The sequence below is a fragment of the Melanerpes formicivorus genome, unplaced genomic scaffold (assembly GCF_026170545.1).
Source record: "Melanerpes formicivorus ecotype bairdi unplaced genomic scaffold, bMelFor1.0.p_v2 SCAF_69, whole genome shotgun sequence".
NCBI classification, from domain to species: Eukaryota; Metazoa; Chordata; class Aves; order Piciformes; family Picidae; genus Melanerpes; species Melanerpes formicivorus.
In genome coordinates this window covers 2,783,835-2,811,144 of record NW_027142421.1, presented here as the reverse complement: position 1 = coordinate 2,811,144, position 27,310 = coordinate 2,783,835, and the positions used below count along the sequence as shown (strand labels likewise).

General features: G+C 42.3%; 1 protein-coding gene across 1 annotated transcript in view; it reads left to right on the top strand.

The window, feature by feature from the left end:
- Positions 1-27,310, top strand: part of EXOC2 (exocyst complex component 2) — a 116,361-nt gene that overhangs the window by 14,594 nt on the left and 74,457 nt on the right. The window contains exons 3-10 of the mRNA XM_068163033.1: positions 2,446-2,622; positions 3,995-4,121; positions 13,194-13,307; positions 13,822-13,946; positions 19,462-19,542; positions 23,512-23,657; positions 23,771-23,852; positions 25,403-25,505. Coding sequence (XP_068019134.1) covers positions 2,446-2,622; positions 3,995-4,121; positions 13,194-13,307; positions 13,822-13,946; positions 19,462-19,542; positions 23,512-23,657; positions 23,771-23,852; positions 25,403-25,505 — 955 coding nt within the window. The remainder of the gene's footprint in view (positions 1-2,445; positions 2,623-3,994; positions 4,122-13,193; positions 13,308-13,821; positions 13,947-19,461; positions 19,543-23,511; positions 23,658-23,770; positions 23,853-25,402; positions 25,506-27,310) is intronic.

Sequence of the window (27,310 nt, the reverse complement as noted above, 5' to 3'; positions counted from 1 at the left end):
GTGCCATGCAACAGATTAAAATGTAATGTTATTTCAAGGGAAGTTTCTGCTCTGGAGGAAAATATATTGTATGGCCTCCACCAAAATGCCTTTAGTCATTTTGGAAATTGTCTCAAGCCATTATTCTATTTAGGGTGGTATAAAAAGTGTTAATGTAGACTTCATTTCTTTGCATTTTTAAGATGCAGACAAAAGCTTCATTTCAGGAGTGTCAGATTTTGTGGTCTTGTCTGCTTTAGGAACCTCTGAGTAGAATATAATCAACACAAGGATCTTTAACACAGTTGTCCAAAAATGTTTACCCTGCTAAATTGCTATAGCTCAGATCATGATTTTAAAGTGTTACTTAGTTTAAGCATAAATTCAGACCTTTAAAATTCTGGGATGAGATCCTTTGTGGATGGTTCAGTCAAATGACTTCAGTTATTCTTAGTTTCTACCCCAGGCTTTTTTTTTTTTCTTCTTGCAGAGAAGTTGCTAACATAAAGCCAGAAGAGATGTTACAAAACTAGGAGAGATGTGAAAACATCCTCAGGTTAAAACCAGTGCTTCATAAATGTGTTATGTTTTTCTTTGTCTCTGAAAAAGAAAATGTAGCCTGATTAAGATGTTGCAAATAAATAGTAGGCAAAATATTTTTGTATTTTAAGAGGTTTTGGAGTTATGTATACTATTTTTGCTCTCTCCTTCCGGCATCTTTTAAGCACCAGGTCTAGTGTCCTTGCTGCAGTCCCATCACTCTCAGTTGTAACACGATTCGGTGCCTTTCTGGTTCGTTATTTTTTTGGTCCTTGTTTTCACAATAGTTTTTGGCAGGGAGCGAGGCATTTTTACATCTGACAACCATGAGAGCTGCCAAATTTGTCTGCTGGGTAATGTCAGAGACTTAACATTGTGAGAAAAAGTAAGTGTGAGGCTTTGGTGCTGAGCCACTTAACACTGACCCTTTTCTGTCTGTTGAGTATTTTTTAAGCTGTTCTGAGCTTTCTATAAAGTAAAAACAAAAGGCAGGCCAACAGAGAGGAACTGCTGTGCCTGACTGATTTGTACTCCAGGACAGCCAACACTTGTATAGCAGTGTCCTTTTGGACAGCAGGTAAAATGTTCTTAGGTAAGGTGTTATTTTAGAAGGACCTAATGAAGTTGTTCTCCTAAGTTAGGATCTTGTCAGTTCTTCAGAACAACAGAAGTCTGATTAGGAATCTGGAATGTAGTTCTAGATCTGAGAAGACAGGCCATCTGTTGCAGCATCCAGGGTCCCAAGGTGACCAGAATCAAATTGGTGAAATCATAGAATCAATAAAGTTGGAAAAGACCTCAGAGATCAAGTTCAACCTATCATCCAAAACCTCATGACTGACTAAATCATAGCTTCAAGTGCCACATCCAGTCCTTTTTTTGAACACCTCCAGGGATGGTGACTCCACCACCTCCCTGGGCAGCACATTCCAATGGCAAATAACTCTTTCTGTGAGGAACTTTCTCCTCCCCTCAGTCCAAACTTCCCCTGGTGCAGCTTGAGACTGTGTCCTCTTGTTCTGGTGCTGGTTGCCTGGGGGAAGAGACCAACCCCCACCTGTCTACAACCTCCTTTCAGGTAGTTCTAGAGAGCAATTACCTGAAAGGAGGGAAGCCCCATGAAGCCTCAGGAAGCCTTGGATCTTATATTGAAGTGTACCTTGACTCTCCTTTCTTAAGACATGTCCTTAAGTGCTAAAGTTTGACATATTTTAATGCACCTTTTCCTGTGAGAGAGCTTCATGGTTAAAATGTTACGTATTTTGATTTCATAGGTTATCACTTGTACTTCTGTTATGAGGAAGCTTAGAGAGGGAAAGGGATGAACTTTGCAAGACTGTTCTTTCATACAAGGGCAGTTTATTCAGCAGACTCAGTCTTGCATCATGGATTTTGTAGAGGAGAGATTGGGACAGAATATTTGTCAATGAATTTTTGACCCTGAAACCCTTGTGTGTCCACAGAAGTACAGCTAAGCATGTGAAGTTGAAGACACACTGTTCGTTGTGGATATTTTGCAGAGGTTTTTTAATGTATCTCTTTTTGCAGCAAACTTAGGAAATCTTCTTTTTTTCAGTTTGGAAGTTTGATGTAAGTATGATATTGAACAGCAGTTCTCTGGTGCCTGGCAAACAGAAGATCTGTTGTACAACCTGAGGTCAAAGTCACTGTGGCCCAGAACTGGTGGAAGAGGTTAAAGTAAGTTTTGAGCAGCACGTGAGGTGTCAGTGGGCCAAAAGCCCTGAAGTCACCTAAGGAACATCTGAAAAGTGAACTTGTGACTGTCACTGTGGTTGGCCCTGAAGGACTGCAGGAGGGTCATGAATTTATGTAAAATCAATGAAGCATCATGAATGTTTTTGCAATGCAGGATCTCAAAAGGTACTTCTGTTCACAGTGAGATGTTTCTTCTTGTCTTTTTCCCAGGTTTAACAATCTGTGGGCACAACTGTCTGCTGACTGCTGAGTGGATGTCTGCCAGTAAAATTGTGTGCCGAGTTGGGCAGGCTAAAAACGACAAGGGAGACATCATTGTAACGACCAAGTCCGGTGGCAGAGGGACTTCAACAGTTTCCTTCAAACTGCTTAAGCCTGAAAAAATAGGTATTTTCCTTGTCAGATTCATCTGTTTACCTTGATAAGCAAATACATGACTGAGCACCCCTTTAAAAAGGATCCATTTCAGGACAGTCTTCAATTGTCTAGTAAAAAAAAACCCTCAACATATCAATAAAATGTGCACATTTATATGTGGATAAATTGATGGCATACATGAAACTAATCCTATCTCAATGTCCTGATTAACCTCTCAGTGACTAAGGAAAAGTAGCCCTTTATTTCTCTGTAAGGAGCAGTACTAAACTTCTGAGATGTTTAAAAATAGTACTCAGAACAGCTCCAGTATTGATTCATAAGTGTACCAGGTAAATACAAAATACAAATCAGCTCATGAGCTTTACACCTAAATCCTGAGCTGACAGTTAATCCCTGAAGAAAAGTAGAGTCCTCAGTGTTTTTTCTCACTGGTAATTCAAACCATCCTGCAAGACAGAAAGCCTTAAGGATTTCTCATGAGATGCTTAACCATTAAAATAATGTTGCCAAGCAGTCTAGGACCTCTGCTTCACCTAGAATCCAGCCTAAATACCATCTGGATTGAAATGGCTTGTTTTCAGAACAACCCATTGATGAAGCTGGGTAGTTCTGTTTTCTAACACAGGGCTTCCCACAGGAACTGCTTGAGGCTTTTCTTCTCTGCGGTTCAGTTACCGCAGCTTCTCCCAAGCTATGCTAAGAACTTAATTACAGAAAGGTGAATTGAGTGCAACTGTTACACAGTCAAGTTTTTGGTGATGAAAGAGGAGAATTGGTAAAAAAAGGATGAGTGTGGGGATGGGATAACCTGTGGCGATGAGTACCTGGTGGATATGTTAAAGAAGGGCCAAGAGTATGGCTGGATGCATTTTGGGCTGAGGTCAATGTTGAGCCTTGCTTCCATGCATTGTGATAAAGGCTTTGGAAATAGTCCTGTGTCCTTTGACTCATCCATCTTGCAATACAGCCAAAATTCACTTAGTTTTGGTTAGTGAGTGGCACAGAGAAAAAGAATTGTCCCTAAAACATGCAAGTTAAGACCATCGCCAGGTAACCACTCGTTTTGGAAGTAAGGGATGACAAGGCTTGGAGAGACACTGAAAAATACTCTGCAGTCAGGAAACTGCTCTTAATTTACCTGAAACTGTGCCCTGTGTCGGAGGGTAACACTTGATGCCAAGCCATGAGCACCGTTTCAGCAGCTGTAATAAAATAATGTAGCATAATTGCATCCAGGTTGTTTGGTGGTGTATCTTCCAGTGTATTACCTAGGCATGCATGTTCTATTTATCAGGATTTCTCAAATTAATTCAGCATGGCAGAAGCTGGTGGTGCTGGAAGGCCCTTGTTGTTTTAAGGATCTGTGCTTTGTTTTCCCTAGGTATCTTGGATCAGTCTGCTGTCTGGGTGGATGAAATGAACTATTATGACATGCGCACTGATAGGAACAAAGGGATTCCCCCCTTGTCCCTGCGTCCAGCTAATCCGCTTGGTATTGAGATAGACAAGTGAGTACCAAATGCCTTTAATCCACTTTTTTAGTGGTTTTCTTGATATATGCCTTGGTGAATTCCAGAGAGGTTGAATGGTTTATGGGGCAGGGAAAGATTTGAAAACACACAGCATGAGCTGTTTGGTACCCGAGAGTTGCTGGTATTTAGGTCATCAGGTGGAACTGTAGATAACCTAAAATTGTGATTCATAGAACCCCAGAGATGCTTAGATTTTTAAGGACTGGTAAATAACCTCAGGCTTTGGATTTATGTGTCGCAGTTATGGAATACTTACTGTTTCATCGGAGTTTCAGGGGGCTTTTAAGGATGTTTAGATTGCCAGGGGTTGCTAAAATTGCCCTGTACAGTGTGAATTATCATCAACCAGTTTATGTTATTGAAATAGCCATACTGTTTTCCAACCCACAGGTGACTTTTGTTCATAAGTGTAGTGGAATTTATGACGTTTGTGTGTATGAAATAGAAACTTTCTAGTGAGTGATAAATGGAATCAGAGGGCTTTAAAGTGGGGTGCCTTTAGGGCTCCAAACCTGCCCAACTCCTAGAAATAAAATGAGGAGTAGTATTTCTCTTGATCAGGACACCAGCTCTACCAAACCCAAAGGCTATTTAAATTTAAGCTGTTGCTAGAGATCTCACCTGCCCAATGTTCTGTTTGTGAGTGGGAGTGCAGTGGAGAAAACCTGCAGTGCCAGTTGTCACCTTCTTGTGATGGAGAAACTGCACTGTCCCAAAATACCTATGGGATTTCTAATGGATCCATCATCACTATCTGGCCTCTGACTTTGCACCTTTCCTGTGCTTTGAAGTAGTATTTTTCTTTCTTTTCAGAGTACTAACCAATTTTTTGTAATAAGGTGAATCATTTATCTCCCAAGTACTTTCTCCAGCCTCTGACACAACTTCTGACAAGTCTTTCTTTCATCTTCTCTGCTTTTTGAACCTTATGTAACATGGATGCCAGGACTCTCCATTCCAGCCTCTAGCTAGTAGACTTCTTGTGTCTTCTTCACTCTCCCTCCCCTGTTTTATTATTTAAAGACCCCTAATAATCCTTTTTACCAGGGTGCTGGACTGTCAGCCATCAGTGAGTGGCTTGTTAGCTGGTTCTCCTGGCTTGATACTCGGGCTGCTGGAATAGTTGCTTGTTATTCTGCAGAGATGGGCTTGATTCCTTTATCCTAGTGATATCTTTTGGCATTTGACTGTATTCCTTTATTTGTTCTTCCTTGACAAGTCTGTCTTCTCAGTCCAAATGAGTCTTCTTAATGCTTTTACCATTTGCCAAATACTTGCAAGCAATAGTTGATGACATACATTGTAGGAAGAACAATACAGTCTCAAAATATGCACTAGAATTCTCTTTTCATATTGAAAAGTTGCAAGAATGCAGGATAAGGACTATGGCTATGCACTCATCTTCCTGGATTTTACATAGTCAAGACATTTCTAATGTTCTATGTGTACACAGTGTGCAAGCCATCAACTTTTAGCCTGCAAGCTGAGCAAGTAGTAAGTACACAAAATTTCTGGCTGATAAATACTTCCTATTTTCCAAGAATTAATTGCTGTGCTTGTGCCATACAACTAACTGAGCATCTCACTTGTTAAATAGTAAAATCATTTATATTGGAATGGAACTTGAACTCACAGATTGTTATGCTTTAGTGGTGATCCTTAAAGTCAAAATGTGTTGGTAAAGGAGTGTTTGCATGTGGTTGTTTTCCTGCCTTGCTAAGAGTTATAGAACCATAGAATCAATAAGGTTGGAAAAGACCTCAGGAATCACCAAGTCCAACCCAACACCCAACATTTTGTGGGTGACATGGACAGTGGCATTGAGTGCACCCTCAGCAAGTTTGCTGATGACACCAAGCTGTGTGGTGCAGCAGACACGCTGGAGGGAAGGGAGGCCATCCAGAGGGACCTTGACAGGCTGGAGAGGTGGGCACAAGCCAACCTCATGAAGTTCAATAAGAGCAAGTGCAGGGTCCTGCATCTGGGTCGAGGCAATCCCAGGCACAAATCCAGGCTGGGCAGTGCCTGGCTGGAAAGCAGCCCTGAGGAGAGAGACTTGGGGGTGCTGGTGGACAAAAAGCTCAACATGAGCTCTCAGTGTGCACTTGCAGCCCGCAAAGCCAATCAGATCCTGGGCTGCATCAGGAGAAGTGTGGCTAGCAGGTCGAGGGAGGTGATCCTTCCCCTCTACTCAGCCCTGGTGAGACCCCACCTGGAGTACTGTGTCCAGTTCTGGAGCCCCTATTACAAGAGGGATGTGGAGGTGCTGGAAGGTGTCCAGAGAAGGGCCACAAGGATGATCAGAGGGCTGGAGCACCTCTCCTATGAGGACAGACTGAAGGAGTTGGGGCTGTTCAGTCTGCAGAAGAGAAGGCTCCGAGGTGACCTAATTGTCGCCTTCCAGTATCTGAAGGGGGTCTACAGGAAGGCTAGGGAGGGACTTCTCAGGATCTCAGGTAGTGATAGGACTAGGGGGAATGGAATGAAGCTAGAGGTGGGGAGATTCAGGCTAGATGTGAGGAGGAGGTTCTTCACCATGAGCGTAGTGAAACCCTGGAATGAGTTGTCCAGGGAGGTGGTCGAGGCCCCATCCCTCGTGGTGTTTAAGCCCAGGCTGGATGAGGCTCTGTCCAGCCTGATCTAGTGTAGGGTGTCCCTGCCCATGGCAGGGGGGTTGGAACTAGATGATCCTTGTGGTCCCTTCCAACCCTGAATGAAACTATGAAACTTCCTGACAACCAAACCATGGCTCCAAGTGCCACATCCAATCCCCCCCTGAACACCTCCAGGGATAGTGACTCCACCACCTCCCCAGGCAGCACATTCCAATGGCCAATCACTCTCTCTGGGAAGAACTCTCTCCTCACCTCCAGCCCAAACCTCCTCCCCCAAGTTGTTTGTCATCTTTTAAAACATAGTTGATACAGTTAGATGAGTTATTTTACGTTGCTGCCACTTAGTGCATATTGTATGTGTGTGTGCTCTGAAGTATTTATCACACTAGAAGAGAGATATTTAAAAGGTTTGAGCTCTAGCATTAAAATTTTCAGAATGGACTAAAGGCTGATAACAAAGACTTAGTTGTCTACCAACATCCTTTATGCTGGCTTTAAGTGCAAAGCAAATATTCTGTCACATTCCTCTCCAAGGAATATTCCTGGGTGCGGTGTTGGGCAGATGTAGCCAGAGACCCTTAAAGAAGGCTTGAATGGCTTATAGGAAGGAAAAGAGCATACAGAGTCATTGGCCCACTCTGAGAAGTGCAGAAGCTTGGTATGAAAATGCTGACACAGATTACAGCAGCACTCAGATTACATCCTACTATTGTAGGGTTGCTCAGCAGTTTGAACAGTTCCTGGAGGGAATGTGCTGCCTGTTGCATGAAGGCATTGTTTGACATCTGTTGGTGGAAAATTTGGATGAGCGTAGGACTTGTGAATTAATTGCTAGGTCAGATACTCCACATGCTTTTTTCCACTCCTGCACAAGAAATCCTTCCTCAATCAAAGGTTGCCTGCCATTCTCTGTGAAGCAGGAACCACAGCCAGATCCAGTGGTGGTTAGGACATTTTTGAAGCATGTTTGTTGTTTCGCATGTAGCAGGGGTCATGATGGTGGATCCATCTCGTACATGAAAGCGACTGCTGACATGCTAAGTACATTCCACATATTTCTGCATCCGCCCACTCAACACAGATGCTTCCCTCTTCCCACGCCAGCTTCCAAAATGGTCCATCTGGAGCAGGGAAGAGCTGAGCCTGCGCTGCCACCTAATGGTAAATGCCAGCTGCTGACAGGAGGTCGGGAAAAAGCTGCTGGAGGCTTGGGTATTTATTTCATAGAGGCACAAACTAGTTTGGGTTGGAAGGGACCTTAGAAGGATATCTAATCCAACCACCCTGTAGCCAGCAGCGATGTCTGGAACTATAGCAGGTTGCTCAGAGCCCCAGACAGCCTCATCTGGCAGGTTTCCAGGGTTGGAGCATCTCTGGCCAACCTGGGCCAGGATCTCACCACCCTCAGTGTAAAACATTTCTTCCTTCTATCTAGTCTAAATCACCATCTTTTAGTTTAAAACTGTAACCCCTCATACTGTCAGAACATGCCCTGTTAAAATGCCTGTCCCCATCTTTCTTACTGGTCCCTTTAAATACTGAAAGGCCACAAAAAGATCTCCCCAGAGCCTTCTCTGCTCTAAGCTCAACAACCCCAGCTCTCAGCCTGTCCTCACAGCAGAGGGGTTCCACCCTCACATCATTGTTGTGGATTTCTCTGGCCTCACTCCAACAGGTCCATATCTCTTCTGTGCAGAGGACTGCAGAGCTGGACCCTGCACTGCAGGTGGGGGCTCAGAGCAGAGCAGAGGCACACAATCCCCTCCCATGACCCGCTGCCCACACTGCTGGGGCTGCAACTCAGGATGTGATTGATTTGGTTTTAAGTGGCTTGTATGGAGATGCAGTCAGTGTGAGGGGCTGATAGAGACTCTACCACAGAGATGCATGAGGAAAAAATTGTAGAAGGTGGATGCAGTATAGAGTAGTGTACACTGCTAGTTTATGATGATAAAAAATAAAGCAACACTTACTGCTTTTAAGGCTGATGCATCCATTGCAGCTATCTGTCATGGCTTAGCAGATTTCTTACCACACTCTGCCATTTCTCAGACAGAGTTGTCATTTTGTTGTCCTGTTTCTGACAAACTCAACACTACTAGGAGTAGTTGCCAGAGTGCATCCTTTTCTTTCTGCTGTTGAGAGGGTCTCTCCTTTGTTAACACCTTCTGATTTGTCATGTTTAGTCTACTCCCATGTCCCTTATGCTAGTCTTGTATGTCTTACTAACACAGCACAGCTGCTGCAAAGCCTGGCTGGTACACACAGAGCTAGGAGTTGACAGCAGCTTGAGATGGAGCTGGTTTATGCTGGTTGCTATTCAGAATCTGTGTTTATTTAAAGTTGCTCCTTTTGACCTATAAAATCCTGTGGAACTGAGGTTCAAGTTACCTTTTTGGTGGCTGTATCCTGTTCTGGGACCTGGCTTTAAGCTTCAGACACTGTCATGTGTGCTGATAAAGCACACTATGAGGTTCTGAAACTGTGGGAGCAAGATAACCTTTACAGAACAATTCCAGCTTGCTGTGAGCCTAGCTGGGTGCTGGGTTCATGAGCACCCATTGCACTCTGTTGCTGTTACTGACCTGTGACTGCTTGGAGGTGACTACCCATGGAGATGATAACTACCCTTAAACCTTTGGAGAACAGAAATGCTCTGCATGTGCAAAAGTTCTGTAGTAGAATTTGTAAGAGATGATAAATTTCATCACATTTCTTATCAGGCTATACAGAACCTGAAATTTAGGGTAGTGGTGGGAAGGATTTGTATTGATGGGCATACGTGAGAGGAGGTTTGAACAAGATCTAAGGAAGCAATATTTTATAGTGAGGGTGGTGAGACACTGGCCCAAGTTGCCCAAGGAGGTGGTAGATGCCTCATCCCTAGAACCATCTGAGGTCAGGGGCTCTGAGAAATCTCATCTAGTTGATGTTCCTGCTGTCTGCAGGAGAGTTTGACTTGGTGACCTTTAAAGGTCCAAACCAATCTGGGATTCTGTGTGTGCAGGTGAATTGGTCGTAACCTCTGTGTTTGGAACCCACAGTAGACGTGCATGCCCTGCACATGCAAGCAAGGACCACTACCTCTAATGCTGCATGACTGTGTGGGATGATAGGGTCAGAATATGTTTGAGGGAAGTGAGAGTGTACAGTGACTTGAAACCACATTTATTTTTATGATAGTTGTCATGAATATAAATGATATCTGAAATCTTAATTACTTGATTTAAAGTTATCACTGATAGATGAAATCAGTCTACTTTAACATGTTCACTGGAGGTCTAGTAACAGGTCTGGCTGTGTTTTAAATAAAATAGTCTGCCTAGCAGAAAGTCCAACTGCATATGTCCAGCACATCCCTCTGCTAAACTTCTAAAGGTAATGAAATTGTAGGATAATTTTGGTTGGAAGAGATCTTTAAGGTCATTGAGTCCAACCTTTATCCAGCTCTGGTTCTAAACCACGTACCTCAGCACCACTTCTCTGTGTCTTTTAAACCACCTCCCTGGGGAGCCTATGTAGAGCTGTCAAGGATGGTAAACTCCTCTCCTGTTTCTGAGGTTTTCTGGATTCAATTTGTGGTTCCCAGTTTCTTTTGCAGTGATTGCTTTTTAATCAGTGCTTGAAGGATTCAGAGTTGCTCCCTGAGGTGATTCTTATACAAAGAGCAATTCAAGAGAACAACCATTGACAGTTTCATTGCGTGTCAGCGTCGTCTCAGCTTTTGCTGCTAATTAATATTCGCTCCATAATGCTGGAATGAGCAGAGCAGAAGGTTCCTTAAGTCACAGATGTGCTTGTTTAGAAGTAAATATTACCCAAGTTTTCATGAGAACAACTTCCCAGGACTGGCTTATTTGATTTGCTAATGGAAGTTAATGAAACAAACTTGTGTGTCTGTGGAATCAGTCTCTTCTTAGCTACATCTGGCCAGGCATTTTAGTCATGCAGTTGCCTTCAGTCTGAACTTCTTATTGAGAAGACAGCTGCAGCAAGTCATCCCAAGCTCTTGGTGTCTGTTAGTGGAAAAACTACTGCTGACATTGATGATAAAAGTAAGGATACTGCAGCACAGAGCATAACATGCTGTTGACATACTGCACACATTCACATTCGTGTTTCTGCTCTGTTGTGACTGCATCTAAAATACGTCTGCACAGATAAAAGCACCCATAAATGCATTGATAATTTATGGTCCTGCATGAATACAGCTGCTGGGGGAAAAAGCTCACAAGATCTTTTCAATGCAGTCAAGCATCAAACTGGAAAAAAAAAACACCCTCCCTTCATTTCTGTCCCTCTCTCTGTGGGCAAGACTCATTTGCAGGAATCTATTACATCCCAAGCTAAATTATTGCCCTTTATCTCTCCCTATGTGTATGAAATGGTTGAGCTTTTTCCCCTAGGAATTGTATAGCCCATGCATAAGCTTAAGCTGTCACTCACGTGTCTTGTAATCTTGCAGCAGTAAGTAGCATTTGGTAATGGTCTGTCTGTCTGATTGTGTTCTTTTTGTGTTGCATCTGTTTCTCTTGGCTCCTGGGGAGAATATATTGAAACTGAAAAAATGTGAACAAAATCCTGCTTCTGTATTGTGTGCCTGCACTCACATAGTGCTTATGCTGGAGGTCTGAGTCTTTTTGGAGGTAAAAATTGTAGTTGCCCACAAGGTGCCACCGTGAGTGGGGATTGGAGAAGATGACATTTGAGGGTCCCTTCCAACTCAGTGCAGTCTGTGAATCTGTAATGCAAGAGCTTTTTTGGAGAGCCATGCCATGTATCACCTATGAAGTTCTATCCTGCAAATTCAAGTGCCTCCTGGGCACCTTTGACTACTGCCAGCGAAAACTAAGATGGATTAAAATGCCTTTAAGGAGGAATAAATGGAAACTTTCTTTTCCTCCTTACATCCATCAGGATTTTCTGCTCACTAGCTGGCATTCAGGAAATTTCAGGTCATTTCTAAACCTGAATCTCACTATTTACACTTTATCATTAAATGCAGAAATTCTGGGACCTTCATTTTCAGTTGCTAGGTTTCTTTTTCACACTGTTTTTTCTGTCTCTCTACATTTCATATGTATCATCGCTTTTCCTGGCATCTTGAGGTGGTTGTCATTGGTAGGTTTTTTTTCTTGTCTTACAGTTTCATGCCCCTGTTGTAATCAGGTGCTGCTGTGGAAAGACTTTTGTGCTCTGGCATTATGTATGTAGGGCCTTGTGCCTGTCTGTGCTAATGGTCAGTTGGGTACGCACGGAAACGTAGGGAAATCAATCTGTATTTCTGGGGCTTTGTACTTTTTAATGCATTTGCATTTAGGTTGGAAAAGACCATTAGTATCATCAAGTCCAACCATTATCTGATTCTACCAAGTCTGGGGCTAAACCACATCCCTCAGCATCACATCTGTATGTCTTTTAAATACCTCCAGGGATGGAGATTCAACCACCTCCCTTGGGAGCCTGTTCCACTCTTTGAGAACCCATTCAGTGAAGAAATTTCTTCTAATACCCAACCTAAACCTCCCCTGATGTAACTTGAGGCCATTCCTTTTGCCCTATAACTTGTTATTAGGGAGACAAGACCAACAAACACCTTGCTCCAACCTTCTTTCAGGGAGTCAGCAGTGTGCTCAGGTGGTCACAGTATCACAGTATAACTTAGGTTGGAAAGGACCTCGAGGATCATCGAGTCCAACCTATCAACTCAGACCCCATGACTAGACCATGGCACCAAGTGCCACGTCCAATCTCCTCTTGAACGCCTCCAGGGACGATGACTCAACCACCTCCCTGGGCAACCCGTTCCAATGATGAACGACTCGCTCGGTGAAGAACTTCCTCCTCACCTCGAGTCTAAACCTCCCCTGGCGCAGCTTGAGACTGTGTCCCCTTGTTCTGGTGCTGGTTGCCTGGGAGAAGAAAGCCAATAGCAATAGCTTGTATTAGAAGCACTGTGGCCAGCAGGAACTGGAAGGTGATCATTCTCCTGTACTCAGCTTTTATGGTTCTGTATTTGAGTATTAGTACCATGGTGAGTCTGTCTGGTCTTACTCTCTGAAGCCAGCAGTTCTTTCTGTGGAAGCATTGTGTACAGGCAACATTTCTGTTGTGTAACGGTGCGACTAAAATGATAAAATCAGTTTTACTTAGGTTGGATTTCAGTTAGTTTTGAGTCTTTTTTCCCTCCAGTCATACTATGGATGTTTGTAAAACCAGATTTGATTTCATGGCGAGGTACACGTTTAGTCTTACTTGCCTCTTGTTGGAATATAATTTGTGGGGTTTGGTGGTGATTTTTTTGTCTGTGTTGGGGCTTTTGTTGTTCTTTCTTGGTTTGTTTTCATTGTGGTTTTTTTTAATGTGACACTTTGAATTGTAAGCTATTGACAGGGACATGTCTCACTGAAGAAACAAATGTTCCTTTTTTCAGAGGCAGATTTCCTCAGAAAGATTTAGAGGCACTGTTTCCTGGCATGAGTGCTGATTTCACGAGTGAAAACTTCTCTGCTGCCTGGTACCTGATTGAGAATCACTCAACAACAAGGTTTGATGTTCTTGTATAAGCAGTTGTTTTAAATGCAAGTTCATAGAATCAATAAGGTTGGGAAAAACCTCAGAGATCATCAAGTCCAACCTGTCACCCAGCACCTCATGACTACTGAACCATGGCTTCAAGTGCCACATCCCATCCCCTCTTGACCACCTCCAGGGATGGTGACTCCACCACCTCCCTGGGCAGCACATTCCAATGGCTAACAACTCTCTCAGTGAAGAACTTTCTCCTCACCTCAAGCCTAAACTTCCCCTGGTGCAGCTTGAGACTGTGTCCTCTTATTCTGGTGCTGGTTGAAGTTAATACAATTGGGATTAAAAATACAGGGCAAAACCTCTTTCAACTAAGAGTAAATTATCATTGTTGAGAAGCACTCTCCTTAGCAGTTACTCAGTCCTTAATAGTGGCTGCAAAAGTAGCTGGCTTTATTTTCTGGGTATGTTGTGCCAGGAGCTGAACTTACTGGTTGTTTGAATGTCATGGTTGTTTTCATATCTGTTTTCAGCTTTGATCAACTCAAAACAGCAGTTGTAAACTTGAAGAAACAAGCTAATAAGAAAAATGAGGGGAGCCTGGCCTATGTCAAAGGAGGTCTCAGTACGTTCTTTGAAGCACAGGATGCTCTGTCAGGTAAAGATTCTTTGCACTTACTAAGTACACTATAAAAGGAATGGTATTACCTGTGTGTATGCTTGAACTTAATATTAAAAACATTGGTTTTTTTTCCACAGTCTCTTCTTCAGGTGTATAATGAGCCCAAAATCTTTGCTGTGTTGACCACAAGCTGGGACTGACTAGCTGGTCATTGTGGTAAATTCACCAAATATCTTACAGGAACTGGAGGCATTTGGCCTTCTTAGACCACAGATCCCAAAGAGAGAAGAAGTGTTAAAGTGGAGATCATATTGGGATGACTTACAAACTATAAGAAGATAAAAACTTGAATTTATAATGTCTTATCCCATAGCCCAACTATAACATTGATATGGATAGCCAGTACCCTCTGACTTGCCATAGAGAAAACGCAAAACACACTCGTTTGGGAAATTTTAAGGGGAGAACATTGTCTCCATCCAGAGAGGGAAAGAGACTCAGTTCTTTTGAATATGCCCATATTACAAATATAGAGGCACAAACGAGGCCAAAATATCAACAGCTAGACTATTTATTATACAAATGAAGTGGATGGATCAGAAGGGGAGAGAGAGAAAATAGAAAGGGAGAGAGAGAGAGAGAAGAAAGAGAGGGAGGTTGTATTACCACGCCCCTCACCCCCTAAGATGGTTTGAGTCTGTAGAGGAAAGGTGATGCAGCTTTGGATGTAGAGGAGATGTTGGGTCTGTAGAGGAAGGCTGATGCAGCTTTGGCTGTGTTGTCCTATGAGCAGCCTCGTCAGTTCCTTGAGGTGCAGCAGGAGGGACTTAGGACATGGAGAGAGGGTTCCTCTTGGTCTACTTCTTCCAAGCTACATGGTGATGTCTCTGTCCTGGTATTCTCTGTTATTCCTTCTCAGCGGCATTGTCCAGGTCTTTTCCTCCTGTGTTTTCCTTCTCCTGAGCCAGTAGTTGTTCAAGTCCTTTTATACAGTTTTTTAGTCCTTGGGCATGTGTTCAGGTATTGTTCCCCAGGAAATCTTTGTGTTTGGACAGGGGTCTGGAGGAAGGCGGGTGGGCTTCACCTCCTCCTTCTCCATTTACCTGCCCACACACCCAATGCACATCAGGGGCCAGGTGGTGAATCCATTGTCTCACCATCCTCCCTTTATGGGGTACCTGATGGGTGGAGATGATCTTGTCTTATGCATATTCCTGAAGGTATTGATAACAGTGGCCTCAGTCCATTGTTGTCAGGCCAGCTGTAGTCCAGTGAGCAATCTTTATCCTTGCACCTTCCCAAGAGTAGTTCCAGTGGCTCTGCCCAATACACATCAGCTGTTGTCTGGGCAAGCAGCAAAGGTGATTTTATCTTTGTCGAGTCACATCAGAAGAGATAAGATTTTAGTCTCCAGTGCAAACATCCATGCTTTGGTAGGGAATACCTCTTTTTCAGTTGGTAGAGCATGGGACCCTTAATCTCAGAGTCATGAGTTCAAGCCTGCAGTGAGTAGCCGTGTCCTTTAGAGATGGGTTGGATTAGTTGATAGGTTGGATGCGATGATCTTGAAGGTCTCTTCCAACCTGGTCTATTCTATTCTATACTATTCTATTCTACTCTACTCTACTCTATTCAGACATCTCTAGATTTTTTTTTCTCCTGTGAAGAATTTAGTTTCTAAACATCTTTATTATCCCACCAGAACTGACCTATTACTGATCAGTTTTGGTAAAACTTGACCTCAATCTAGATGGGCTCAATAACTAAAAGATAACATAAATACTGAAGAGTGTGGTGGTAGTCATAGAAAAAGGCACTAAAAAGTATCAGCATGTGGTGTTTTGGAACGTTTTTTAAGATGAGGTTTTATTAAATGCTAGGAAAACCTCAGTTCTGCTTGTTGGCAGGACAAGGGACAGTGGGCACAAACTGGAACCCAGGAGGGTCCTTCTCAGGGTGAGGAAGAACATCTTTGCTGTGAGGATGCCAGAGTCCTAGAGCAGGCTATCCAGAGAGGTTGTGGAGTCTCCTTCTCTGGGGGACATTCCAAATCTGCCTGGACATTGTGTTTCTGGGCAGCATGCTGTGGGTGACCCTGCTTTGGCAGGGGCCTTGCACTTGATGATCTCTCCAGGTCCCTTCCACTGCCCACCCTGCTGGGATTCTGTGTGTTGAAATTGTGACTTTCCTTAAACAGTTAAAAATCTTAAATAATCCTGAACAAATAGTAAAGGGTGACTTTTTTTCACAAACAAATCTGTTTTGCATACTCTTAAGAAGATTCAGAGTTCTGTTTCCAAAAAGTCACTGCTGTGGATAAAGAGTAGTGCTGGTAGACATGTGTTGTCTTGTAAGGTGGTTTCTTTGCACCAGCAAATACTTAGGAGTATGCAAACCATAAATGTTGTGGGGTTTTGAAGGACTGAGCATAACTGAGTGATTTTTCTCATGTTCTCTCTCTAGACTTCTTGCCTTTGGAGAGTCACTTCCTGATCATTGTACAGTCAGCAAGCAGGAATGTAAACACACATTCATGAAATAATGGCAGGGAAAGCAAAGTATTTTGTTTCCCTAACTATCATGTTCACCATTTAAAATTATGATCACTATAATATTGTTTAACATCTTTTCCTCAAAGTCCTCTTTTTATCTGAAATTAGGCTTTATCAGTGCAGTCTTTTAGATGAATTATGAGCTCAAACCGTGGGATGACTTCTTTAGTTCTTGGTATCAGTTTTTGTCTGTAACCAAAATGGCTTGTTCCAGTCTTCCTCCCAGAGACCCCCCTGAGGTGCACATTTAAATGAGTATTGATATTTTCACAAGTAGGAAACAAAAGCCATAAAAAGCTGTGTGAGATGTTTGGTTTATTTTATGGTTTATTAGCTGTTTAGCAAGGAAAGAAGAAATTAAACAGGCCAGAACCGTGGATTCTTTGGTTTAATTTTCTGGAAAGCAGAGTTGCCTCGTCAGACCCTCAGGTCTCTCTGCTGACAGGCTGACAGTGGCTTCGCTTCAGACAAGATGTTCCACAGGAAGTTTGTTTCGTCAGCTGAAGAGAGCTGTAAACTGAGCTGGGGGGAACTGCCTCACCTCAACTTGACCCACTTGTCAGCAATGGGGAGTTCAGCTGATTTATTTCCCCACAATACTGATTGCAACCTACAAAGTTGCATTCCTAGAAGGGCTGTTGTTTATGTTGTTGTAGACAAGTTGGGGTTTATTGTCCTGAGCAAGTCGTGTCCCACACAAGGGTCTTTGGAAAGTTAACAAATTAACTTCCTTTGAATAGACTTTTTCAGAAATGGTCTTCACAAAGAGCCTTAGGCTGCAGAAAGGGAAAAAAAAATTAGGGAAATGACCACTTCAGTCACTCAATTATGCAAAACCAAATATGATATCTCTACTGGCAAGTGAAGAAAATGCTGTGTTGTCTTTGAGACGTGGATATGTTGAACAACTTTAGATTCAGATTTGACTCCCTAGTTAGCCATGATGAATTCTCCTTGTGCAGTTACAACTGCAAACATGCTTTACATGATTTTCAGAAAATGTGTACAAAACCAGCACTGACATCTGTTGTAGCACTGTTCCTCTTTACCCTTTCCACTCTCCCTTAGATGTGTGGCCTCTGGGAATAGTAGGGTGAGATGGGGAACTTGGACAGCAATTGGCCTTGTGTGAAATACCTTATGTAATATATAAGCTATGATAATGCTTATCTGGCTGAGATGATCCTATATCAGAATATACTATATATTGTACCAGGAACAGTGTGGCCAGCAGGAGCAGGGAGGTCATTCTGCCCCTGTATACCACACTGGTTAGGCCACACCTCGAGTCCTGTGTCCAGTTCTGGGCCCCTCAGTTTAGGAAAGATGTTGACTTGCTGGAACGTGTCCAGAGAAGGGCAACAAAGTTGGTGAGGGGGTTTGGAGCACAAGCCCTACTAGGAGAGGCTGAGGGAGCTGGGGTTGCTTAGCCTGGAGAAGAGGAGGCTCAGGGGAGACCTTATTGCTCTCTACAACTACTGAAGGGAAGCTGTAGATTGACAGGGGCTGGTCTCTTCTCCCAGACATCCAGCACCAGAACAAGAGGACAGAATCTCAAGCTGTGCCAGGGGAGGTTTAGGCTGGATGTTAGGAGGAAATTCTTCATAGAGAGAGTGATTGTCCATTGGAATAGGCTGCCCAGTGAGGTGGTGGAGTCACCATCACTGGGGGTGTTAAGGAGGAGACTCGATAGGGTGCTTGGTGCCATGGTTTAGTTGATTAGATGGTGTTGGACGATAGGTTGGACGTGATGATCTTGAAGGTCTCTTCCAACTTGGTCTGGTCTCTTTTCTCTTCTCCTCTTCTCTTCTCTTCTCTTCTCTTCTCTTCTCTTCTCTTCTCTTCTCTTCTCTCTCTCTTCTCTTCTCTTCTCTTCTCTTCTCTTCTCTTCTCTTCTCTTCTCTTCTCTTCTCTTCTCTTTTCTCTTCCTCTTCTCTTTCTCTTCTCTTCTCTTCTCTTCTCTTCTCTTCTCTTCTCTTCTCTTCTCTTCTCTTCTCTTCTCTTCTCTTCTCTTCTCTTCTCTTCTCTTCTCTTCTCTTCTCTTCTCTTCTCTTCTCTTCTCTTCTCTTCTCTTCTCTTCTCTTCTCTTCTCTTCTCTTCTCTTCTCTTCTCTTCTTTTCTCATGAACAGAGAAGAGGAGGGAAGGAAGGCTCTGTAAGAGTGGGAAAGCAGAGGTATATGCTCCATCAAAATGCTCTGTTGAAGCAGAGTTTTCAAACTGGAAGAAACCGGATTTAGATTAGACATTGGGAAGAAATTCTTCCCAAGAGGGTGCTGAGGCTCTGAAACAGGTTACCTGGAGAAGTTGTCGAGGCTCCAAGCCTTGGAAGCGTTCTAAGTCAGGTTGGATGGGGCCTTGAGCAAGCTGGTCTAGTAAGGTGGTGTCCCTGCCCACAGCAGGGGAATTTGAAGTAGATGATATCTAAGGCCCCTTCTGTCCAAAACTACTCTATGATTCTGTGATGTGTGTTTCGAGAGTTCATTAGAAAAACTAGGGTAGAGTGGAACATTCTAGCACTTAATTTCAGGGCCATCCAAGTTCCTCATGAGGCTCTGCCCTTTAGTTATTGGTAATTCCTTTTTGCTGAGATCAGTGTAAAAACGTTGCCTTACAAAGCAAAGGTATTTTATGCTAAAATTATACTTGCTTTTCAGAATACTCAACTGAACTGGCACCTCTTCTCCAGGAGAGCTATTTGGTGGTATTCTCTATGCATTTTTTTTTTTCTCCTTGAGTGTTATTTTCTTATTCAAGATGATAGACCCTGTGTCAAAGCAATAGTTAAAATTCTGCACCGTCTGGCTCCGTGCCCTGTCTTCCACTAGACTCTGCTGCCATGAAGCCTGTTTGTGTTGGGCTTTTTTTTTTTTTTTCTTATGTCCAACAAGAAAAATAACACTTTATTTTTAATTTTAAAAATGTTTAAAAGTGTCACTTTGATGTAATGTATTCCCACCTAGTAAAACGGCCTGCCTTTTAACGAGACACTTTATTCCAGCAATCCATCAAAAACTGGAAGCGGATGGAACGGAAAAAGTAGAAGGATCCATGACGCAAAAACTGGAGAATGTACTGAACAGTGAGTTTTGTCCTTCCAGCAGCAACTATTTATGGACTTTGGGCTTTCTAACAAGCTTTCATGTATCCCAACAAGCTGTAATGTATTCCTAGGAATATGATGGAAAGTAGAAAGCATCCTGTTTGATGGTAGTGATTTTGGGGTGCGATAAGGCAGCTTGGGAAATAAGCAGCAGCTTTTGCTGTGAGTTTCAATGATGTTTCTGGTAACAGATAAAATAAAGATGTTCTAAGACATTTACCTTAAATGAATTGCGGTGGCAGCTTAATTTTGGGTGGACAAAGAAAACAGAGGAGCTGTAGGAATAAACAGAATAGTGAAAGCATGAATGAAGCTAAGTACCAGGAGTAAGAAGTTTGAGTAAAAGAGGGGAAAACCAGCCCCAAAATAAACTGCTTGCAATAACAAAGGTTATTAAGAAAATATTTTCCAATGACTATTCTACCATTTGGGCTACTTGGAATCAATATTCAAAGGTTGGACCAGATGATCCTTGAGGTCCCTTCCAACCTGGCATCCTGCAATTTTTAGAACCTTTGAAAATCAAGCTGTCAGTGCTTCCTTTTCTCTCACTGTATTAGCTGTAGGCTTGCATTGAGAGAGAGCTTGGATGTGCTGCAGTTGGGTTTGTTTCATCAGATCAAAAAAGTCTTTTTTTCCCCCCCCTTTTTCTTTAATTCTGGGACTTCAGCCAAGATAATTTGACTTTGTTTCATTGTGATTTTTTTCACAGAGGAAGGGATGTTTCCCTTACTGCTGTATCAATAAGCAGGAATGACATGCAGATAGCTGACTCAGTGTTGGAAAGGCTGAGTGTGTTTTATGAAATCAAGACAGTGACATGGAAGTTCACTGTTTTTCTTCTCTGGCATGAAGAAAGCAGCAACTGTATGTGTGTTTGTGTGGGGAGCACAAAGGGAGCAGGGGTTTTTAGGAACAGCTCTAGCTCTTTTTTCAGCAGAGATTCATTAATGCTCACAATAAAGGTATGGTTTGATTATTGTTATTCCTTCATCTTATTCCCACACCAAAAACCACTAAACAACAAAACCCACAAACAAAACCAACAAATAAACAAAAGACAAAGAGGAAAACCAAACCAAAACCACAACCACCACCCACCAAAATTACCAAAACAACCCAACCTAAAACACCCACAAAAACCTATCTGAAGACCATGGTGTGTGTCTATGTGCAGAATGTTTGATATGTGTAGGTTAAGAGGAAAAGAAAAAGGCATTTGCTGAACTTTACCAGTGCGGTCTTCAGTGCTCTGTTTTTATTCCATGCCATGCACTAAGCACAGATTCCTTGGAGAGCACTCTTCTCTTGAGAAAATGGTGTGACAGACCTGAAGTAAAAAAGAAAAACTGTAGATCTGTGACATTTGCCTCCATGCACTAATCTGAAACAAGGCACCTAAAATATCTGCTCAATGTTCCGTTAGATATCTGGAGGCTGCAGTCTGTATGCAGATAATACCTTTTTTTATCTGGGTCTGTTGAGGAACCTGTGCCAGGCACTTCAGAGTGGTATTAAGTTTGGCTCTGCTGAGGAAAGAATTGGCTGCTTTCCTCCTGATGCTTTGCAAGTCATGACATGGGGGAGAGGCAGGGAAGTAGGAATACAAGGATTTAAAAAGAGTAAATAATATTATGCAAAGCAGTTTAGGATCAAAGCTTTGTTTCTTGTCTGACCATTGAAGAGCTTCTATTATCCTTGAGTAACAGGGGCTGCTTTCAGAAATTACTTTGCGTTTTCTGGACTGTAGGTGCATGTTTTGAGGGAGAATTGGTGGTGTGAGCGTGATCTAAAATCCTGGGAATAAAGGTGCTTTCCACAACATCTCAACGTGTATTAAGAGCATTCCAAATTATTGGACTGAGTTGGCATGGGATCGCAGAAGTGCAATCTGGTGTTATAGGTGGAATTACAAACACTTGGAGTCTTGCTAAATTGCTCATTTAATTGCTAAACAAGCTACTAAATGCAGATTTAAAAAGCATGGTGTGTTACAATTCTTGGTGAAATACATTGTGTCTTAAAGGAGATCAATAAGGTGCCATTTGGGGCTGGTTTTGTCGGGTTCTGTGAAAGACAAGTGGGTAGCTAGAGCTTTAGCGTCAAGTAAAAAAAAATGCTCAGAGTAAGCAAGTGAATCATCTGTTTTGAAAACATAGTGAGTCAACATGGACCTGAATTTTTACCATGGATTATATGGGGTTTAGTTAGTCACTAATCAAGGGCTAGTGTTGATGTAGAAAGGATTTAGAGGGGTGAGGGGGGAAGAAATGTTACAGTATTTTCAGTTTAAAAAGACAGACCTGCTTGCGTGCAGTCCTGAATGTCATTTAGACCCGAACGAGTAATCTGATATATTTCAATTTCTATGTGAAATAAAGTGCCCTTAAAAGAAAAAAGTGAAATATTTTTCCTTTTACTTGAATTGAGAATTTCTACAGTCAATGAATTTATGGAAAGATGAAGATGTGTAGCATTAAACTAGAGGTGGAGATCGCTGTCCTACAATTCTCAATTGCCACCTAAAAACATTTGCGTTGAGCTAAACCCAACATTTTGTGAATGTAACCCAGATTTAGTCCATTACTTGCTGGCTGTTAAAAGAACGGACAAACAACATATGAATTCAAATAAAACAAATGTAACTTGCTAGAAGGATTTACCAAACAAGAATGAATTGTAACCTCAAGGAAAAAAAAATGTGAAAAAATCATACTGTGTATGTCAGTGGCCAGCTAGCCGTCTGCACTGCGTGTTTCTCCTTCATGGATTAAAGTATCCTAGGCTAAATAGCATGCAGCAGAAAGAGTTGCCCTGACAGAGCTCTTTTTACATCAAGGCTTCAAAATTTCAGTGGAGTTTAAACATTATTTAGCTATAACAATTATTTTACAAAGACTACTTTTAACATGAGCCGGCCACCCACGGTGCTGACGGGGGAAAATGGCATGCGAGCCACCCAGCGAGACTGATGTAACTGGCTTCGTCTTTGCTTAAAGTATAGTCACTAGACCAGATAATGGAGAAACTGCTACATGCAACAATCAAAAAAAGGCCAAAACAATTCCACTTAGGTTTTTTCTTTGTTTGTGTGTGTGTTAATTAAAAATAAGTCAGGAGTTGACAAATGCCAATAGTTGCGTGCAGTGTAAATCTGTCCTCCTGTAAATGAAACTCCGTTACGCTGTGTGAGGCAATGAGCCTTATTACAAAACATTCTGATGTGTTTCAGGCTGGATAGGAAAGGGTTTAAGGCTGTAGTTTTACTGTATTTATTGAAGGATATTCAGACAATATAGAAACTTCATCCTTGTTCAGCAGTTTCATGCAGTGGATGATGTTGGTGACAAAGCCAGTGAGACTTAATATGATGTGAAGACAATTCATGTTCATTCTGTTACAGCCAGTAGCTAATTAGACTATTTTCAGCCATGCTTAATCATTGGTACTTGTAAGTGGCTCAGATGTCAAATATTGTTGTTAATTTTAAAGACTTAATTTAAAACACCCCAAACATGGTTTGCAAACCCCAATGATAAAGCTTAGAGCTATGACATTAATTAACATCACGAAATGTATCCATTTTTGAAACAGAAAACTTTCTGTGGCTTCTTCCATATCCTGGGCTGCATAATTTAGTTGTGAAATGCAGAGCTGGAGCCAAAGCAAGCTATAAAGTATCTGCAGTCAAGTTAAAAGTTGGGAATAGGGAAGAGTGATTGTTTTTAATTGCACAGGGGTCTTACCACATGAAAATGGTAAGTGGTTTGCTTTGAAATTGTATTTCATCCCTTGTAAAAAGTTAAAACAGTTGGACTAAAGACCTTAGAAATTTAGCAATAGTTACTCATTTGCCGTAAAATAACTTGAACGACTTATTAAGATGAGGAAGATCTGGGTGTCATTTGAACTGATTACTTACTTTCATTTTCACCATTTCCAAACCAGGAGCCAGCAACACAGCAGACACTTTATTCCAAGAAGTGCTGGGTCGTAAGGACAAAGCTGATTCAACGAGAAACGCACTTAATGTTCTTCAGCGGTTCAAATTCCTTTTCAACCTTCCCTTGAACATTGAAAGAAACATCCAGAAGGTATAATCTTCTGTAATCCCCCCAAAATACTTCTCTGTTGGCTGAAATCAGCCTGTTGCCTTTTTCTTGATAAATATTAATGTTTGTTGTTTGTGTGTTTGTTTGTCTTTAAGGGCGATTATGATGTGGTTATTAATGACTACGAAAAAGCCAAGTCACTCTTTGGAAAGACAGAGGTTCAAGTGTTCAAAAAATGTAAGAAATGGGTTTTGTTGTTTGCTGATTTTTTTTTTTTTCTTTCTTAAAGGCTAAAAAGCACACTATAGTCTAAAGGGCTTTATGAGGCCTTTACAGGCATTTTAATCCCTAAAAATCACAGATTTGTAGGAAGCAATGATTCTAAGCTGTATGATCAGCTGAACATGAGCCTGCAGTGTGCCCAGGCAGACAAGAGGGCCAATGGCATCCTGGCCTGTATCAGGAACAGTGTGGCCAGCAGGAGCAGGGAGGTCATTCTGCCCCTGTACACTGCACTGGTTAGGCCACACCTTGAGTACTGTGTCCAGCTCTGGGCCCCTCAGTTTAGGAAAGATGTTGACTTGCTGGAACGAGTCCAGAGAAGGGCAACAAAGTCAGTGATGGGTTTGGAACACAAGCCCTATGAGGAAAGACTGAGGGAGCTGGGGTTGCTTAGCCTGGAGAGGAGGAGGCTCAGGGGTGACCTTATTGCTCTCTACAACTACCTGAAGGGGGGTTGTAGACAGGTGGAGGTTTTTTTATTTTAGAATAAACCAAACCAGGTTGGAAGAGACCTTCAAGATCATCGTGTCCAACCCATCAACCAGTCCAACCCACCCAAACAGCTAACCCATGGCACCAAGCACCCCATCAAGTCTCCTCCTGAACACCTCCAATGACGGCGACTCCACCACCTCCCTGGGCAGCCCATTCCAATGGGCAATCACTCTTTCTGTATAGAACTTCTTCCTAATATCCAAACTGAACCTCCCCTGGCGCAGCCTGAGACTGTGTCCTCTTGTTCTGGTGTTGGTTGCCTGGGAGAAGAGACCAACCTCCACCTGTCTACAACCTCCCTTCAGGTAGTTGTAGAGAGTGATAAGGTCACCCCTGAGTCTCCTCTTCTCCAGGCTGAGCAACCCCAGCTCCCTCAGTCTCTTGGACTCTTCTCCCAGGCAGCCAGTACCAGAACAAGAGGACACAGTCTCAAGCTGCACCAAGGGAGGTTAGGGCTGGATGTTAGGAAGAAATTCTTCATAGAGAGAGTGATTGGCCGTTGGAATGGGCTGCTCAGGGAGGTGTTGGAGTCACCATCATTGGAGGTGTTTAGAAGGAGACTTGATGGGGTGCTTGGTTGCCTGGTTTAGTTGAGTAGGTGGTGTTGGATGATAGGTTGGACGCAATGATCTTAAAGTTCTCTTCCAACCTGGTTTATTCTAGTCTAGTCTATTCTGGAAGTTTTCTGAGCAATGTGAAATTGCAGCCAAATTTATTTATTGATTAAGACTTGGTATTCCTGGACATGAAAAAAGTCACAATCACAGTAATTGGAATGTGTCATGAGGTACCTTTCACTGTCATATTGCTGGAGAGACTTCACAATCCATTTTCTGTTCCTGTAGAACTGTTGTATACACAGCTTTCAGATGTGGCTTGTTATGAAATGAGTTCTGTTGATTTCCACATGAACTCCAGAAGTGTCTACTGTCTTAGGAAAATAGCATAAGTTCTAGTTTGTACCACTGCTGAAGGAAGACACTGGTTTTATTTCCTCTCCCTACTCCTAGATTATGCTGAAGTTGAAACCAGGATTGAAGATTTAAGAGAACTTCTGTTGGATAAGCTGCTTGAAACGCCATCAACATTGCATGATCAGAAACGTTATATAAGGTAATCATTTGACCAGTGTCCTCAGCAGGCATGTGGTGTTAGATGTGTATTTAGAATTTTTCCTAAACAAGGTGGTGACTGTTTTTATTATGATTTCCATACTGATTTTAAAGCTGTAAGTGGAGTATTTGGGATTTTATGACTGTATAAATAATTGCAATGGATTGGTACTTGATGGTTGAAAAAGTTCTTGAAGAAGAACAATTTCATGCAGAATAATTGAATTTAAATTTAAAATATCTTTTAAGGTGCACTTAGATTCTGTTGCTTTCTCCAAACCAACACAGTGCAAGCTGTGTCTGAAGTGATTACTCACAGGTTGCAGAGCTCAAAACAAATTCATTATTAGCTTGCCTTATGCTTTATCTTGACTTGCTGTTGAAAAGCAGTCATTCTCAGTCAGATAATAGTGACTTTTTAAGCCAGCCTCTTGTTGAAGTTTGGTTTTTCTCCTTTACTACTCAGCCTAAATAATGTAGTTCATTTACATTTCCTGAACATGAACCAGATCCCCAGTTTTCACTGAAATTCCTAGATCTTCTGTCATTCACAAAGCTGTTGTCAAAGTCTATCATAGGCATACTGGCATGAGCTGGTTGGACATTGTACTGATAGGTGTTAATTTGCTTTATGGTCCTTGGAGCCAAACTTTAGAGTGCTCTGGAACATTCAGTGTATTTATTTAGGAAGCTCTTGAGTTTTGGGCATATCTAGGGCTCTTTGTGTGGCTCGACTATAGACATAGCCCAAACATGTTGTGTGAAAAGTATCCTCAACATTCTGGCATGTGTGTGAGGTCTCCAGTGTTTTGTACACTTACCAGGACCCAGCTGCATGGCACAAAGTGCAGAGATGTGGAATAATTTAGTTCTAATGAATTGACAAATTAACATAATCCCAGTAAACAGTCATTAAATTAGTTCCACCACTCTAGGTACAGTAATGTGGTTATAGTATTGTGAGTCTTCTGCAGGCAAGGTGTGAGGAAGGCTCTCTTCAGGGCCCTTCAGCTAAGAGGAAGTCATCAAAATTTGAACTGTAAAATCATTTGCACAAACCTTGCTATTTTATAAGTTTGGGGTTTTTTTCCTTCCTTCATACATTTGTTCTGTGTATGCCCAATATCTTAAGTATGAGCAAGACCTAAAATACTGTGGGTTTTCCCCTCAGATAGTCAGTGTTTATAATTAGGCTTCGATTCATATTTTCCTCTCAGTTTATTATGGTATTTGTCACAAGAGTGTCCACCAATAGGGCAAGGGTAAAGGGATTTAAATTGAAGGACAGTAGGTTTGGATTGGATTTTAGGAAGAAATTCTTCACCGCGAGGGTGGCAAGACTCTGCAACACATTGTCCAGAGAGGTTGTGGATGCCCCCTCCCTGGAGATGTACAAGGCCATGTTGGATGGGGCCTTGAATAACCTGGTCTAGTTGAGAGATGTCCCTGCCCATGGCAGGTAGGTTGGATTAGATGATCTCTAAGGTCTCTTATAGCCTAGGCCATTCTATGATTTACACTGGTCCTTATTTTATACTGTGCAGACACAAATCGGATATGGAACTGAAGGGTCAGATCCTCTGCTGTGAGGACAGGCTGAGAGGGTTGGTTGGGATTGTTTAGCCTGGGGAAGAGGAGACTCTGGGAAAACTTTATCATGAGTTTTTAGTACTTAAAGGGACCTGTAAGAAAGATGGGGACAGACATTTTAGCAGGGCCTGTTGTGGCAGGACAAGGGGCGGTAGTTTTAAACTAAAAGACTCAGATTAGATAGAAGTAAGAAATGTTTTTACACTGAGGGTAGGG